Below are 17,522 nucleotides of genomic sequence, written 5' to 3' on the forward strand. Positions count from 1 at the left end.
TATCATCAAGACAAATGATGAATTTCCCATTCAAGTCTTGAATTGACTTAATTGTTTCATTCATTTATTTATTTGAATTGTCTTTGAGGTTATTGATCATTTATTATACCAGACTTTTGAATTCTTTGTCCAGCATTTCAACAATTTCAATATCTTTGGATTTGGTTATTGAAGAATTACGAACTTTTGGAGGAGTCATATTGTCTTGCTTTTTTATATATTTTTTTGTGTTTATATGTTGTGATTTGTGCATCTGTTGGGATGGATACCTCTTTGAATTTTATATGGGGGAGGTCTTCTTAATGAGAAGCTTTCTCTTGAAGTCTCAATTCCCATGACTATACAGAGGAGAGAAAGCAGACCACAGTAACAACAAGAATTTAGAAACAAACCAGTATTTAAATATAACAACAGTTGGAAACAACATCCATACCCCTAATAAGGACAGAAAAGAAAGGAGCTATGATACTTATATAATAAAATAGGAATTTAAAAATTAGTAAGGTAAAAATATTAATAATTAAGTAATAAAATAAAGGGAGGATGAAGAAAGGAAAAAAGAAGAGGAAAGATAGGAAAGAGAGGAAAAGTATATGAGAAATAATATTGAGGGAAAATGCAAGAAAACAAATAGAGAGCAAGACAAAAAAAAGTCCAGTCAATATTTCTTTCTTGCTGAAGAGATGGATGATGGAAATGCTTCACTTTTCCCCTAGACTTGTTTTGAAGTTTACCTGGTATGGGGTAAACTTTTTTCTCTTAAGTCCAAACTAATTAGATCAGAAAGAGTTTTTTTGCAGTTTGATCCCTGCCTTGCCTGTTCTGCTGGGTTTTAAGTACTACTGTAGCTGCTGCTGGGCTCACTTTCTGCCATTGTTTTCCATATGCAGGCCTGGCATTGCAGCCAGTATAGGAGCCCTCAAGCTGCTCCTGCCAGCTGAGCCCTTGGATCACCCAGTTGGGACCACCTTCTAATCATAGGTGCTCTGCCAGCATTCATATGGGCAAGGGAAATGCCCAAGAAGTACATTTCCACCAATTGCTCTGGGATTCTGAATGTAGAAAGCTGTCAGACCAAAGTAGTCTACACTGGGGGTGAGGACAAGGAATAGGACCCTGCGCAGTCAGCATGCTCTGGCCATGCTGGTCTTTGTTCCAGCCCCCACTCATATTTCTACATAGCCAGTCTCATTTCTCTTCCCAGAGGTCAGCCCTACTGTTTACTATTACATTCCTATTTCTATGCCATCTATCCTCCCTGTAGCGTACATCTGATGTTTTGTTTCAGACTCATGGTAAAGTATATAGTAATCTTAAGGAACTAATAAAATTATAAAAATAATATAAGCATAAAAACAGTATGAACAAAAATATAGCAATACAAAGAATAAAAATATAATCTGTAAATTCAAATTTTTTCTGGGTACATATGCAGATCTTCATAAGCAAATGCCATTACAAATGTACATGTCTCTTTAAAATAATTACTTTTCTTTCTTTTGTACGAGGAGACAGTTGAATGTGTTTAATGGTGAAAGGAAAGATGTGGTTTAGAAAAAGTGGCTACTGAAGAGTGGAGGGATGATGTATGGGTAAGGGGCCAGAGCCAGGGCAGCAGAAGGCAAGAATGGCCTGAGGCAGCAGGAATCTGCCTCTGTATCAACCGAAAGAGAAGGAGCTGGAGGGGCTTAGGAAGTGGAGGAGATTCAGTTCTTTCTGTGAAGTAAGAGACCATCTACCCTTTAGGGTCCCAGGGGAACAGGAAGAGAGAGGATGATGTGGAAAAATGAACAGAGGACAGAGGATGGGTTGTGGGGTGTACTGAGGACTCTTTGAAGGTGACTATCTTGCATTCATCATGTACTCTCTCCAGCACTGTTCAGCTACTGGATTCAGATATGGAGAAAGCACACAAAGGCCTGGTCCAGAGTTAGGGTTCTCAAAAAAAAAAAAAATTACTTTTGATGATTGGTTCTTGGATTACTTCTAGTCACAAGCTGATTTTTGTTTTCCTATCTGTGATTTTATTTCCAGCTGCCCAAGAAATGATACTTCCTATAGAAAATGAAACAGCCATTATATCATGGAGAGGAAGTATTTTCCCAATCAGATACTAAACGATTCCTTGGAGCCTTACTGGTAGGTTCAGTATATACTGGTCAATATTTAATAAATAGCTCTATTCTCCACCCCTAATCGTCAAAAGAAAGGAAAAGAGGAAGAGAGAGAAGTTCCAATTTATAGCATTTTCTTTAAATACTCCAATCCATGGCCAATTTCAAGTAATTAACATGAAACTACTAGATTACAGATTTTCTATAAATTCAACAATTGTTGCTTTGAAATGTTCTTATCTGTGGGATGAAATCAGGCCACCTTCAGGTGTACAATCCAGGGGTTGAAATTCTTAATGTATGGACAAGGGACACAACAAATTATGTAGCTGAACCAGGCATGGTGATGCACAATTCCAGTACTTAGGAGACTGAGGCAGGAGGATCATGAGTTCAAGGGTAGTCTGGGATACTCAGTGAGACCTTGTATAAAAAAAAAATGTATGCTGCAGAGAGAGCATAAATGGAAGTTCTTGAGGTGTCCTTGAAGAGGAGCATAAGGAAATGTAAGATAAAGTGGTCCAGAGAAAGCTGAAGAAGCAAAATTAAAAGCAAGGTATATTTACCTGTGACAAAAGCATGCCAGTTCAGATTTCTTTAAGTAAACAAGGTCAATGGCTGAAAGGGCAAAATGTTTTGATTCTGGAATTACAACATGGCTGAAGCAGAGATGAAGAACAAGCCACTCCCTACTGCAGTCCTGGATAAGACAGAGGCCATGGTGACTGTGTTCCCATGCACAAAACCTCCCTTAATGGAAACCATCCCTTGGGCAATATTTGCCCATTCTGATGTAATTTATGTGCTTCAGTGCTTACCAGCTGTTGTTGAGGCTAGTATTCTTGTTCAGTTCTATAGAGTTAGGATATCTTCCTTGTTGAATATGTGAATGAAGTATGCATGTGCACTGAGTGTTGCATTCACTTTTGTGCCAGTTTTATAAAAGATGAGCTGCATGAAACTTCTAATTCCCATTATTTCTCCTTATTATATAACTTACCCACTTTTCCCCTCTTATTCCCTAAGTCATTTGAGACTGACAACTTTGTAGGTAGTGGTAGTGTATGCTGCATTGAAGGGGAGTATACATGTGTAGAGTTTTTAATTAGTTTAACAGTGCATTGATGAAAAGGACATGTTAGAGCAACATACATAATCTACTTAAAAATAAATAAGTGCATGTATCATCTACTTTAGGACTGGGTCCAACAAATAACAAACAAGATTTATAATTTTAATGTTTGGCTTTCATTATTGCATCTTAATTATAGCTTTGTATGTTACTCTTATTTAATATAACCTCTGTTGTATTGATTTCTTCTGTGTTTTTTTAATAAAACAGAAGTTTAAGACCACAAGTTGGAAGAAAGTCACATAATTGAAACACAAGTAGATGGGCTCCACAAGATTTGCATAACTGTGCTTGAACTTGAACGGCCTTAAACCTGTTTCCACTTTAGCATTTTACTTGGGCAGTTGCCCATTCTGATGTAACTTATGTGACTTCACTGCTTACCAGCTGTTGTTGAGACTAGTATTCTTGTTCAGTTCTATAGAGTTAGGATACCTTCCTTGTTGAAGATGTGAATGAAGTATGCATGTGCACTGAGTGTTGCATTCACTTTTGTGCCAGTTTTATAAATGCAATAGTTTTCCACAACCTTTAAAGATTATGTAGGTGATCTATCCCAGAAGGTAAGAACTGGGTTTCTGTAATACTCAGCAACGGAAAGAGGGGCAGAAACAGAAACATTGGGAGAATGCGTAGTCTCGTCCTCACGACGTGATCGTGAACCTTGGGAGACATTGACATTCTTCCCTAAGATATGGTCACCAGTGGGGTGGTTGAGCTGTTCCAGATATTCCTCAGTTCTTTGGGTGCAATGTCTAAGATTAGGATGCTCCCCTAGGTACAGCAAAAGAACATACTAAGAGTAGCAAAGAATAATTTTATTAGCTAAGCAGAATTACACCTTGAGACATGAGGCAGGCAGTTCAGGTAAGGGATGACTGCATCAAAGTTGTTGGGGTTTGGGATTTTACTACCTATTAGGGTGGGATAAAACTGAGGCCATTCCCTTCTGACTCCTCCCCATATGTTTTGACAACTGCACAGTGGCTGCCCAGGTGTGGTAAGTCACATACCTGCACTTTTGAGAAGGTGGGGACAGGCACCTGTGCATTGATCCTTCTTTGCCTGTTCAGGTATAGGACCACTAGCAGGTCATATAGCAGTCATTATGCCCTCAAGGCACATACCTGATTTTAATATGGAGGATGTCCTTCATACAAAGGATAAAGGGCCATTATCTTAATTGTTGGTCCATGGTGTAGGCATTTCTTCATTCCTGCTCATCTGTATCTAGCTGCCTATGCTAATAATATGTTTATTTCCAACACACTTTGTAGTTCTATTTTTCCAGAATTTGTCAGCATCAATAAAGTTACCTTGGTCTTTGAATGTTCTCATTTTTTTTTCAATTTTGGCAAACTAAACATAACATAAAGTTTATCATTTTAACTGTTACAAATTTTAACTGTGGTGGGAAAAAATTTACCATCTTAACCATTTAAAACATTTAATTATTATTTTTTGCAATAATTTATTTTAGTATGACAGAATAAAGTATGGGCAAGGTGGGGGCAGGAGAGAAACATTTCCTGTTCCCCATGTAGGAAATGGGAGCAAAGACTCCTTAAAACATTTAATTAATGATAATATTACATAAAATTTAACTCAGCTGTTTTTAAGTGTACACTTCAGGAGTTAGTGTTAAAATTTACCATCCTAACCACTTAAAACATTTAATTATGATAACATTACATAACATTTAACTGTTTTTAAGCAGCAGTTCTGTAATTAGTGTTAAGTACATTGTTGTGCAGACATTATCACCTTTCTTCTCCAGAACTTTTTCATCTTCCCTGAGTGAAACTTTGCATCCATTAAGTAACAATTTCCCATTTCCTCCTCCCCACCAGGCCCTGCACTACTCCTCCACCTTCTGGGTTTATGCACTTGACTATTCTAGATACCTCATATAAGTGAAATCATAAAAAAATTTTGGGGGGGGATGCGGGTTGAACCCAGGACCTTGTGCATGCTAACTGTGTGGTCTTTCACTGAGTTCCACCCAAACTCCAATATTTATTCTTTTGTAATGGACTTACTTCACTTTCTCAAGGTTCATCCATAGCTATGAGTAGGGAATTGCAAACCACCCCTACCTTCCAACACACACATGCATAAATTTTTTAAACTGTGGTTTTTCCAGCATTGACATACTATGATTCCCTAATTATAAGTTAAATTGACCACTAAGTTTAACTCCCTCTATCCACTTTTTCAACTAATTTGTGACCCGATGCGGACATGCCTGTAGAATATACATGCCTGAACTATATAGCGAAATCCTGTCTCAAACAACAACAAATGTTATCTAGGCAATCTTGCCCTTTTCCATCAAGTGATGGATAAAATAAAACTTGGAAAATCATTTCATGTTTCATATGCCCCTGAGAGTTTTCTTACTTAAAGAATACTGCCACTAATTGGATTTAAAGAGAAGAAAGTTTTTGCATTTCAGGCACCATCTCTAATTTCTTTTAAAACTAAATCAATCTTGCCAGGCTTTGGTGGCTCATGTCTATAATCCTAGCTACTTGGGTGGGTGAGATCTGGAGGAATGCAGCTTGAGGCCAAGCTGGTTGTAAATCATGTGCCTGTCATCCCAAGCTATGCAGGAGGCTGAGATCAGGAGGATCTCTGTTCCAGGTCAGCCTGGGCAAAAATGTATGCAAGATCCCATCTCAACAGAAAAAAGCTGGACATGGTAGTGTGTGCCTGTCATCTTAGCTGCAGAGGGACGCCTAAAATAGGAGGATTGTGGTGCAGGCCAGCCTGGGCAAAAAGTGAGATTCTATCCCCAAAATAACCAGAGCAAAAAGGACTGGAGGCATGGCTCAAGTGGTACGATGCCTACCTAGCAAGTGAGACCCTGAGTATAAACCCCAGTACCACACCCCATCACAAAAAAAAGACTACGTTAAATCTTGTTGAGTGTGGGGTTTTCTTAAAGAGAGACATGCCTCTTTTGAGATGTGACAACTGCTTCTTTATGAGCCCTTATTGGACCCCTCTTGAAAATAGTCAAAAGAAGGCTTTTGACTAAAAGTGGCCAGGCTATGGGTCATTGCTTCATTCCTCTCTGACACAGAGACTTGGTGGGGTGTCCCTAGAGGATGTAACTTCCTCAGGAAAAGAGGTAGTAGACGGGCCATAAAGTTTTTTCCATGTGTATCTTCTGGAAGAAGAAACAAATCAAGGAAAGTTGGGGCCTGGTAATGCTGGGCAGAGCTGCAGCTGCATCTGTGATAACTTAACTTAAACCCAGAAGATCCACTCACCTTCTGGATACAACCAGAAAGCAGCCTGGTGAGCCCCCGGATGTCACTCAGAAAGTTTTCAGGATTCTGCAGGAGGAGAAATGTGACTTGTGCAAAGAAAAGCAGGAAGTCTTGGAAAGTGAAACTGAACCTCCTTTGCATTCTACCCTCAGAGGTGGGGAATTCCAGTATGGTGCAGCCATTGGAGTGAGCCATGCAGCTTTGGTTTAGTGTGAAGATAGGTCACCCTCCTGTAGCCAAGAAGCCTGATGGCTGCAGCAGGGAGGTATCTCAGTGACCTGGGATGACCTGTTGGTCGTCTCATTCAGGGCCTCTTGGTGCCTCCCACCCCTTCCCCATCACCTTATCAAGTCCCCTTTGGGGCTTTCTGTTGCAGACTGAGGACTGAGGGGAGGTGGAGAGTAATAGTGGGGGAATGGAGAGGAGGATGCAGAAAAGACAGGTCATCAACTTTGTTTTAATTTTATATGAACCATTAATGTAGACCCAAAGTAAAAAACATAGAGAACGGTCAGAAAAATCTGTATCACATCCCTTGTCCCCTTTCATCTTTTCGTCAGTTACCACTTTTATTATTTTTAAAATTTATCCTGTTACTAATTTTGAAAAAAATCCTTTTCTCCCATTTATTACAAAAAATGTAGCATAGGGTATGGAGATTGTCTTTGGCATTCTACTTCACTACATAGATGTACCACAGTTTTTCAAAAATACTCCCAATTAGTGGGCACTAGGCTTATTTTCCATCCTAGGAAATTACAGTTTCAGTGAATAAAAACACTGTGCAGGTGGCATATTGTGTCTTGGCAAGCTTTTCCCTTTGGAAGGAGGGACTTGATTTCTTCTCCTGTCTCCTGCACATGACATTTTCTATGGTGGGTATTTAGCATCTGTCTTTCTCTGCATCAAGTCTAGATATTCAGCCCTCAACATAACTGTGTGAATTTTCTACATTTCATGCTTTTCCTGTTTCCTTAGCAGAAGAAGTCCAGGCCAAATGAGCATTCAAGAAGTAAAGGTAGGTGTTTCTAATGTTTTGTTGTTGTTTTGTTTTATAATTTGGATCAGTATGGTGGGAATAGATATATTTTGATATATACCAAACAATTAAAAAATTATGTGGAGGAGATGTTTCAGAGATTAGTGGGGAATTAATTTTTTTTTGGGTGGGTGGTTTGAACTCAGGGCCTTGTATTTGCTAGGCAAGTGCTCTAGCACTTGAGCCATGCTCTCAGCCCTTTTTGCTCTAGCTATTTTTCGGATAGGATTTTGCATTTTTGTCCAGGTCGGGCCTCTGACTGTGATCCTCCTACTTCCACCTCTGACACAGGTGGAATTACAGATGGGTACCACCATGCCTACCCGAGAACTCATTTCTTTTTTTTTTTTTTTTAATTTTTATTGTTTTATTATTCATATGTGCATACAATGCTTGGGTCATTTCTCCCCCCGCCCCCACCCCCTCCCTTACCACCCACTCAGCCCCCTCCCTTTCCCCTCCACCCCCTCGATACCCAGCAGAAACTATTTTGCCCTTATCTCTAATTTTGTTGAAGAGAGAGTATAAGCAATAACAGGAAGGAACAAGGGTTTTTGCTAGTTGAGATAAAGATAGCTATACAGGGAGTTGACTCACATTAATTTCCTGTGCATGTGTGTTACCTTCTAGGTTAATTCTTTTTGATCTAACCTTTTCTCTAGTTCCTGGTCCCCTTCTCATATAGGCCTCAGTTGCTTTTAAGGTATCAGCTTTAGTTTCTCTGCATTGAGGGCAACAAATGCTATCTAGTTTTTTAGGTGTCTTACCTATCTTCATATCTCCCTTGTGTGCTCTTGCTTTTATCATGTGCTCAAAGTCCAATTCCCATTGTTGTGTTTGCCCTTGACCTAATGTCCACATATGAGGGAGAACATACGATTTTTGGTCTTTTGGGCCAGGCTAACCTCACTCAGAATGCTCTGAGAACTCATTTCTTACTGAGTGAATGGATTGTATCAGACTTTTCTGTGAGTGACTGAGAAACTGGGTGGTTTCTAATCTGAAAGCCTAGCATAGCAGATTCTGAAGAATTCAGTCAGCTGCCTTCTCTCTACCCTTCAGAATTAGGTCACTCTCTGTGGGGAAAGAAGGAACCCCTGGTGGGACTGAAGTCTTCAGGCCAGCAGTGATAGAGCAGAATATGATGTCTAAGGAAATGTCATCTGTAGAGTGGCTCCATATCTGTTTCTAATTCTCAGAGGCAAAGAAGCAAGAGAGAAGGACAATGGTAGTGTGTTTAGTGCCCTGAATCTTTGTCTAGAAACCATGACCTTAGTGAAATATTCTAGCATCTACCACTGGGCAACTTTTTGTTACTATAATGAAACACTTATGAAGAAGAGGTTTATTAACCTCATAATACGGAGGTTCCAGGGCATGGCTCTGGCATTGATTTATTTCTTGGGTATATCCCATCACGATGGATAACAATGGTGGTAGCTATTCAGGAGCAAGCAGATGATTACATCTTGAACCAGGAGCAGAGAGAAGACTGGGCAGGGCCAAACTCAGGCTTCCATAACAACTCTCTTGCAAAAACTACCTTCTAAGAGTCACATTTCTGATGACCTCCCAGTAGGCCCCATCTCCCAAAGGTACCATGGTTCTTTCCAATACTGCCACCCCACAAACCAAGCCTTCACTTACAAATGGACCCTTCAAAGACACAAACCATATTCAAACCATAGAATCTGTGATATGTAAAGTTATCAAAACCTACTCTTCACTTTTTCTCTGGAAATTTAACTTTCAGAGTCTAAGACATGGCACTTTCTGCCTAACCTTGAGATTGCATGATATGATGTTGGCAATGCTGGCAAGAATTGCTGTTGCTAAATATTTATAATTTGCCACACACTGTGCTAAGAACTTTCCAGGGACCATCATATTTAATCCCCCAATCACCTGCAAAAAAGTATTATTATATCCCCACTTAATGATGAGAAAACGGAGACCCATATAGTCTTGTCATTACTGAAGATCCCTAGGTAGAGAGGAGTGGAACTGGGGTCTGAAATCAGCAATGTAGTCTAGAACTCACCCTTCCAAGACCTGGCTCCACCACTGTGTAGCTGTGTGAGCTCAGACAGCCAGTTTACTTCTCTGAAGAACAAGGCAACTTCTTTTAGCTGTATAATTCTGTGGTTCCAAAATTTACACATGGCTTCCCCTGGAGCATTACCTTTTCCCAAGGTGAGGAGGAATGTACAGGTGCTCTGAGCCACTGCAGCTTGGGTTCCTTTCCTTATGATTTCTGACCTGGGGAGTACTGAATTCTTGCAGCCTGAGCTGAGCCCTAGTGACCGATGTTAGGAATAGTTACTAACTAACCATGCCCTACAGACAAGGGAAGAACTTGGAGGGTTTTGCTCCAGGCTTGCAGGGAGGAGGAGAAGAAAATCTTTTCATGTTATATTTTCCTGTTACTGTCATGTGACAAAATAATGTATTGTGGACTTCCTCTCTATGATAGATTCTTATCTAAGTGAATGGGAAGTTTACAGGAACCTTCAAGCAGTGCAATCCTTAGCTGGTGCCAAAGGCATGGCGAAGCTAATCTTAGTGCTGTGGATTGATGTGTGTGTGTGTGTGTGTGTGTGTGTGTGTGTGTTTGTGTTGCTGGGGATCAAAGTTAGGTCCTCATGCTTGCTAGGCAATTACGCTACCACTAACCTACATTCCCAGCCCCTATGGATTGATTTTTTTCTCTACCCGAGTTAGGTCTCTGGATCATTCTCCCCTCCCTCTTTTTTCTTCTTGATGTCCGCCCAGCAACTCTATACCCAGTGACAGATAAATGCTGACAACTCAACCACACTTTCTACCAGGAATCTTTGAGCTGATTACATGTTCTTAATTCTCCAACTCATCCTCTGCCAGGAAGGTAGTCTACAACCCACACAAAGAAAAAGTAGTATGAGGCTATCTGCTTCTCCTATCAGGAAGGGCATGGTGGCTGAATTATGTCTCAGGAGTGCCTTGAGAGTATAACAATTCTCCAGATTAGTAAGGAAATCTAATGCTTAAGGAAAGATATTTGAGGAATCTGAGTACCTCTCTTTCTAGATGATGGAGCAGTAAATAACCACCTGCCACAGAGTCCATGGAGATGTTGGGAGCACCTGCTGAAACTCTGAATTCTGAAACCACCACAAAGGTCTGGTCCAAACAGTTCTGATTTTGAGGACTCACAGCTGTTTGTTTCTGGGTTGGTTCTTCCCCTCTTTGTGATTCTTTCTAATCTTCCCACCTTTCCCTGTAACCATCAGAAGTATGTTACCTTTGGCTGTGGAGGTGATGCTATTGCTATTTCACTTTCAGGCATGCATACCTTTCATTTTTTTCCACAGAAGTGAACTTCCTTCCTTCCTTCCTTCCTTCCTTCCTTCCTTCCTTCCTTCCTTCCTTCCTTCCTTCCTTCCTTCCTTCCTTCCTTCCTTCCTTCCTTCCTTCCTTCCTCCCTCCCTCCCTCCCTCCCTCTCTCTCTCTCTCTCTCTCCCTCCCTCTCTCTCCCTCTTCCTCTCTCTTTCGTTCTCTCTCATTAACTGGAAGCCACCTCTTTTCTATTTGGATCAAAGACATACCATATTTTCCACATAATTTTAGGTGTATAGGGCTCTGCTGAAGCCAAATCAGCTTATTTGTTTTTTTTTTTTTTTTTTTTGTGTTTTAGATCTCATCTCATTTCTTGTTCTTCCATTCAGTTTTATTTATTTATTTATTTATTTATTTTCATTTTTCTTTTATTATTCATATGTGCATACAAGGCTTGGTTCATTTCTCCCCCCTGCCCCCACCCCCTCCCTTACCACCCACTCCGCCCCCTCCCTCTCCCCCCCCAATACCCAGCAGAAACTATTTTGCCCTTATTTCTAATTTTGTTGTAGAGAGAGTATAAGCAATAATAGGAAGGAACAAGGGTTTTTGCTGGTTGAGATAAGGATAGCTATATAGGGCATTGACTCACATTGATTTCCTGTGCACGGGTGTTACCTTCTAGGTTAATTCTTTTTGATCTAACCTTTTCTCTAGTACCTGTTCCCCTTTTCCTATTGGCCTCAGTTGCTTTAAGGTATCTGCTTTAGTTTCTCTGCGTTAAGGGCAACAAATGCTAGCTAATTTTTTAGGTGTCTTACCTATCCTAACCCCTCCCTTGTGTGCTCTTGCTTTTATCATGTGCTCATAGTCCAATCCCCTTGTTGTGTTTGCCCTTGATCTAATGTCCACATATGAGGGAGAACATACGATTTTTGGTTTTTTGAGCCAGGCTAACCTCACTCAGAATAAATCAGCTCATTTGTAATCACATGCTGTTCACATTAGCCTTCAAAATTAATTCCACATAGTTTAAGCTTCATAAGGAAAGTTTACAAAAGAGATTTCTCAGTTTTCAGAGGAATCAGATCACTCTAGAATCCTACTATCTAAAAAATGTAAATATCACTTGAAATTTTTGTTGTCTTGCTAAATCCTTGATTTAAAAAAAAATTTTTGGTACTGGGGTTTGAACTCAGGGCCGACACCTTGAGCCACTCTGCCAGCCCTTTTTTGTGATGGGTTTTTTTGAGATAGGGTCTCACAAACTATTTGTCCAGGGTTGGCTCCAACTGTGATCCTCCTGATCTCTGCCTCCTGAGTAGCTAGGATTATAGATGTGAGCCACGAGCACCTGGCTTCTTCTTCTTTTTAACATTTCTAATTTGAAAAGGAAGACACTTTTAATATATCCAGGGGTTGCCAATACTAAAATATATTTTGTTTTTTTAACTCTGGAGTTGAGGTATTCCAAAGAAACCAGGTAGAGTCTGAATTCTGCCTTAGAATTAATCAATTAATTCCAAACCAGGGCAAGATCTTGAAGCCTTTCAGCCTCTGATCCTGGGAGTGGGATCCTGAAAGAAAGGAAGTGGCTGATCTTTAATGCAAATGACATTTAGCCTTTGTGCTGGGCTGTAGGACTTGAAAAGCATCTTTGAAATTGTACTGAGATCACAGTTCAGCAGCAAAATTGAGTGCGGAGCGGTAAGAATCACTGGTCTTTCTATATGTGACTTTAGAAACTATATGATCTGAATTCCAAGGGAGATTTGTTTGTTCGTTCGTTTGTTTGGTGCTGGGGATGGAACCTAGGGCCTAATACATGCTAAGCAGGTGCCTTAACACTAAGCGACAACCCCAGCCATAAGGGAATTAAAGTATGAAAACACGGTTTAACAAATTGGAATAGAGACACACTTTGTGTTTCTTCAGAACAGGAGAGGGTTTGTTACAAACATTGGGTCCTCTAAATGATGACCCTCCCAGGAGCTTCTATCTCTTCTTCCTCAAGGAGGCAGCTGTGCACAGGATGTATGGAAAACACAGAGGCCACTGTGTCATTATCAACAACCACAGCTTCACCTCCATGCCAGATAGAAGAGAGACCCATGAAGATGCTAGTAAGTCTGGAATAGTGGACAAAGTGCAAGCTGAAGATCTTAAAATCATTTTTTATTCTCACATTGTCTTTCTATAACTTTTGTCTTCATGTACATGTGAAGGTGACATAAATGTTTCCAAGCCTCCTGTGTATCGCTGGAGTGGCACCCACCTACTAAGTGACAAGGGTCCATGAGTATTTACGACTCTGTGGTTTGAGGGAAGATATTATAAGTCTGCAGGAGATAACTGAGGTTTGAGCTCTGGTTCCAGCCTAACTAGATTTGTGACCCTGGGAGAGTTATGGAATCTCAGCTTCTTCATCTGTGAAATAATAGTATAAAACACTGGCCACCACTTACTCTCAGGACTTGTGACATCACTGTGGGTACTGTGAGAAGGCAGATTAGTTATAAAATTTTATTGTTATGAAACTAAAACATTTAATACTTTAATTTGCTGTGTAATTTTTATAATTATTAGCATTGTTTCACTTCTTCATTTTATTTCATTTCATTTCATTTCAGCATCTCCCCTTTCTCTCCTTTTCTTCCAGAGTTCCTGAGGCATGTGTTTGAGTGGCTTGGGTTCACAGTATACAAACACAATGATATGACCAAAGCATGCATGGAGAATATTCTGCAGGAGCAGAAGAGTCATCCAGGCCATGCTGACAGTGATTGCTTTGTGTTCTGTATTCTGACCCATGGGATATTTGGCTCTGTCTGCTCTTCAGATGGGGCCCTCATTCCCAATCAGGATATCATGTCTCATTTCACAGCCCAGGAGTGCCGAGGGCTGGCTCACAAACTGAAACTCTTTTTCATCCAGGCCTGCCAAGGTGAAAATGTGCAATCTTCTGTACCCATTGAAGCTGATGCTCAGAATACTGAGCGTGGCTTTCCTTCCATTCTGAATAGTGCTCCCACTGAGGCAGATTTTCTGCTCAGTCTGGCCACTGTCTCAGCCTATGTGTGCTTTCGACATAAGAAGAAAGGCAACTGGTGTATTCAGTCTCTATGTAATCATCTGATAAGCTTGGACCCAAGGTGAGTCCTGAGTTTTCCATTATGTATCTATTTATCCAACCATCCATCCAAGAAACTTATATTGAGCACCAGGATAGGATTGAGCACCAGCATAGGCTTGGAAATAAAGGAAGGAAGACATGGAACCAAAAAAAAAGACATAGTCCCCGCCTTGAGTTGTTCACAAGTTAATGGGATGGGCGAACACATAGACAGGGAAGAGGACCTGGGCAATAAGTATATACTGTGAGGTGTGGGTGTTATGAGAACATGTAGGACAAATAACTCACCCAGATATGGAAGATCAGAGGAGGCTTCTTGAGGTGACAAATAGATGTTAGGCAAAGGATGCAGGCGAAAGATGTGCTGTGCAGAGGGAATAGCATGAATGAATGCATGGGAATTTTTTTGTTCCTTCATTTATTAATTTATCAGTCACTCATATTTACTGAGTGTCTATGTGCTGTCTTTGGTATTCTCTTTGCCACTATTCTGACAGCTTCCCTTCTGTGTCTGCCATATGCTTTTTATCTACCCTAGACATGGGTATTCATCAGGGTTCTTCCTTAGATTCCTTTTTCTTCTCTCTCCTCCCTTCCCTTCTCCTTTCCTCCTTTCCTTCCCTCTTCTTCCCTTAGGTCCTCTCTCTCTTACTCTCCCTCCTTTCCACTCTTTGCTTACCCCTCTTGGCAGCTTTAGTTATATCTAGAAACCACTGGCAACTCCATGAAAATGTCTCCAACATTGCCATCTGTGATCCATTCATCTCTGAATTCCTGCAGGGCAGAGACCCTATTCCATCCAATTTTAAATCCTCAGCATCTATCCCAGTATCTTATATATTGCTGAGCTTGATAAGTAGTTGCTCGACCGATGAATGACTGAGTCAACTTCATCCAAAGCCTGTTAGACATCCTATCTCTGTGTTGCTCTTTGGCCTCACATTCAGTATACATTTTTCTCAGTTCATCTTCCCAGCCTACTCCCCATTTCTAGGAATTGCCACAGTATTCTTCTGGGAATTTAGGTACTGGAACACTGTCAGCCACACAAAATCCCCACTCTCGAGTTGCTGCCTCCAGCAGAAGGGGGTATTGACAGGTGGGAAATGATGAAGCTCGCCAGGTGCCAAAACCAAGCAGGACTCTTCCAATGTAGCATAAGGCGTACCTGAATAAACCCTGGGCTCAGTCTTGGCTCACCAGGAGGGAGCTGAAAGCACCCCCAGAGCCAGAATCACCCTAAGACCAAAGTTGGCTTGGAGCTGTTGGTTCAATACCATGACAGGAAAGTCCCTCAGGAAGACAGGAACAGAGAGACAGGGGGAGCAGCGCAGGGAAGTCTGCTTCTGGCTAGTCCTCAGCAGGGGATCCCCCTAGCAGAAGTATCCACAGGGTGCTGGGGGCTCATGGCCACACCTTAGGCAAACTGTTGCTGGTTTGGTGCTCAGGCATACTGACCTTGGTCCAGGAGAGATGTCCCTTCATGGTCACTAGAAATGTTACTTGCTGGTGTGAAATGTTGTAGGCTGGTGTCAAGGGTTCTTGCCTTCACAGGCCAGAGAACTGGCTCATGAGGCAGCAGATTGACTTGTGAGGCAAGGCCAGTACATGAAGTAGGATTTACTAGAGAAACGAAAGGCTACAGCTAGAGCAGTGCGTGGAGCCCGGAAACTGGTGACTCCCTGCTCAGGTGAAGGCTGGGGCTTTTTATAGATGCTTTAACTCTGGGTTAGGGTAAGGGTTAGGTGGGTTCTTTCCACTGGCCATGGATTCATGTGCATGGGCTCTATTAGATAAGCTGGTCTATTTGCCCCTTATTGGGGAGTGGGAACAACCTTGAGAGAATTCTGTTTATCAGCCCTGTGGCAGATTTATGAGAGCCTGTATCTTCTCCTCAGGGTGCAGGAATGCAGATTTATGAGCTCCTTAGGGTGCAGAGCCCATAGTGCTCTCCATGGGGGATGGGATATTGACTCACTCATCTGTCCTTTAGGTCCTCCGACCCAACAGAAGGAAGGAAGTTAAAAGGGCATCTTGGGGTAAAAGCCCACAGTAGACACCTAGCCAAAAATCTTCTTTTCTGTATCATATTGTTACTGTATTGATGCGTCCCTGAAGTTCTCAATCTCATTGGAAAAAGAATCCAAAGTGGATACAGAGGAGATTTAGCAATAACAGGCTATGTTTATTAGAACAAAGCAAAAGTATTTTCTTGAGACATAGAGCAAGCAGGCTTAGATTGAACAGCTGCTCTGAGGGTCTTTAGAGTCAGAGATTTTTACTGCGTTTAGATTTATACATTATAAACTCCTCCCACATGGTGGATAGGGGAGTTTGGGGCCCTAGATGGGTCAAAGCAGTACTGTCACGGCACATGGGTGGGTGAAGATTTGGTTTAACTGCAATGCTAGTTAGTGACTTATGAATTGGTCCAAAGGTGGTTTAGTAGTCAATATGGCTGCCAGAACTCTCCATTCTTTGCAGGCTGCATGCCAACAGGATGCTATTGTAAGTCATGAATTGTTCTGTCAATAGTAATAGCCCAAGATGTGGCTTTTGTCTCCATGATGTTCTCAGCCATGTGAGAACATCACATGGCTAAACCCTATTTCAATATGACTAGAAGCTTCCTTGGTCTTCAAAGTATGACTTTGACATTTTAGTTGACCACTTTAAAATTAATTGCAAGGACTTGGGGATGTGGCTCAAGTGGTAGAGAGCTTGACTAGCATGTGTGAGGCCATGGGATCAATCCCCAGTACTGTAAACAAAACAAACAAAAACCCAAAAGCTCATTAAAAGATGGGCATGGTGTTGTACACTTTTAATTCCAGCATTTGGGAGGTAGAGGCAGGAGGACTGCAAATTTTAGGTCAACCTGGGTTATCTAGTGAGTTCCAGGTAAGTTGGGCTACATAGCAAGACCTTTTCTCAAAACAAAAACAAAAACAAAAACTGAGACGGAATAGATCTGGGAAAACGAGGCATGGGAAACAGCAGTCAGGAATTCAGGGATAAACATGGTATTAATGAATATAAGCACACGGACACTATTTTCTTTTCTTTAAGCCTTCCACCCTTTCAATACCTGAAACATTTAGTAAACATTTGCCTGCTTTCCCAAACAACTAGCATGCCCTGGGACTGAACAAGGATACCTTAGAAAATGATACTTAGCCTGGAAAAAGAAACAGGAAAGTAATAAAAAAAATTTGGGAAGATGACAAAAGTATTCAGCTCAAGGATGAACACTTGTCCTAAAAGGAGCATCTGAATCAGCTTCTGACAAAACCCATCCTTTGTTTAGAGGATGCTTGGACACCCATGTCATTATGCCTCCAAATTTAGTAAATAGATCAACCTTGAAAATCTCTGGGCCCAACTGATAAGGTAGTTTGACTGCAAGAATGATGGCTACATCTTGTGTTCAGAGCAAAGGGGAATGAATACTCAACCTATGGTAAATTAGGGTCAAGCCTTATATCCTATCTTTTACCATAAATAACTCTGATAT

At 41.1% G+C, this 17,522-nt stretch overlaps 1 protein-coding gene across 1 annotated transcript in view; it reads left to right on the forward strand.

Moving 5' to 3' along the window:
- Positions 1-14,337, forward strand: part of LOC109688485 (caspase-10) — a 37,460-nt gene extending 23,123 nt beyond the window's left edge. Inside the window, 3 exon segments of the mRNA XM_074069555.1 lie at positions 2,074-2,139; positions 12,890-12,998; positions 13,535-14,337. Coding sequence (XP_073925656.1) covers positions 2,074-2,139; positions 12,890-12,998; positions 13,535-14,031 — 672 coding nt within the window. The 3' untranslated portion in view covers positions 14,032-14,337.
- The last annotated feature ends 3,185 nt before the right edge of the window (positions 14,338-17,522 follow it).

This window comes from Castor canadensis, chromosome 4 (assembly GCF_047511655.1).
Source record: "Castor canadensis chromosome 4, mCasCan1.hap1v2, whole genome shotgun sequence".
Lineage (NCBI taxonomy): Eukaryota > Metazoa > Chordata > Mammalia > Rodentia > Castoridae > Castor > Castor canadensis.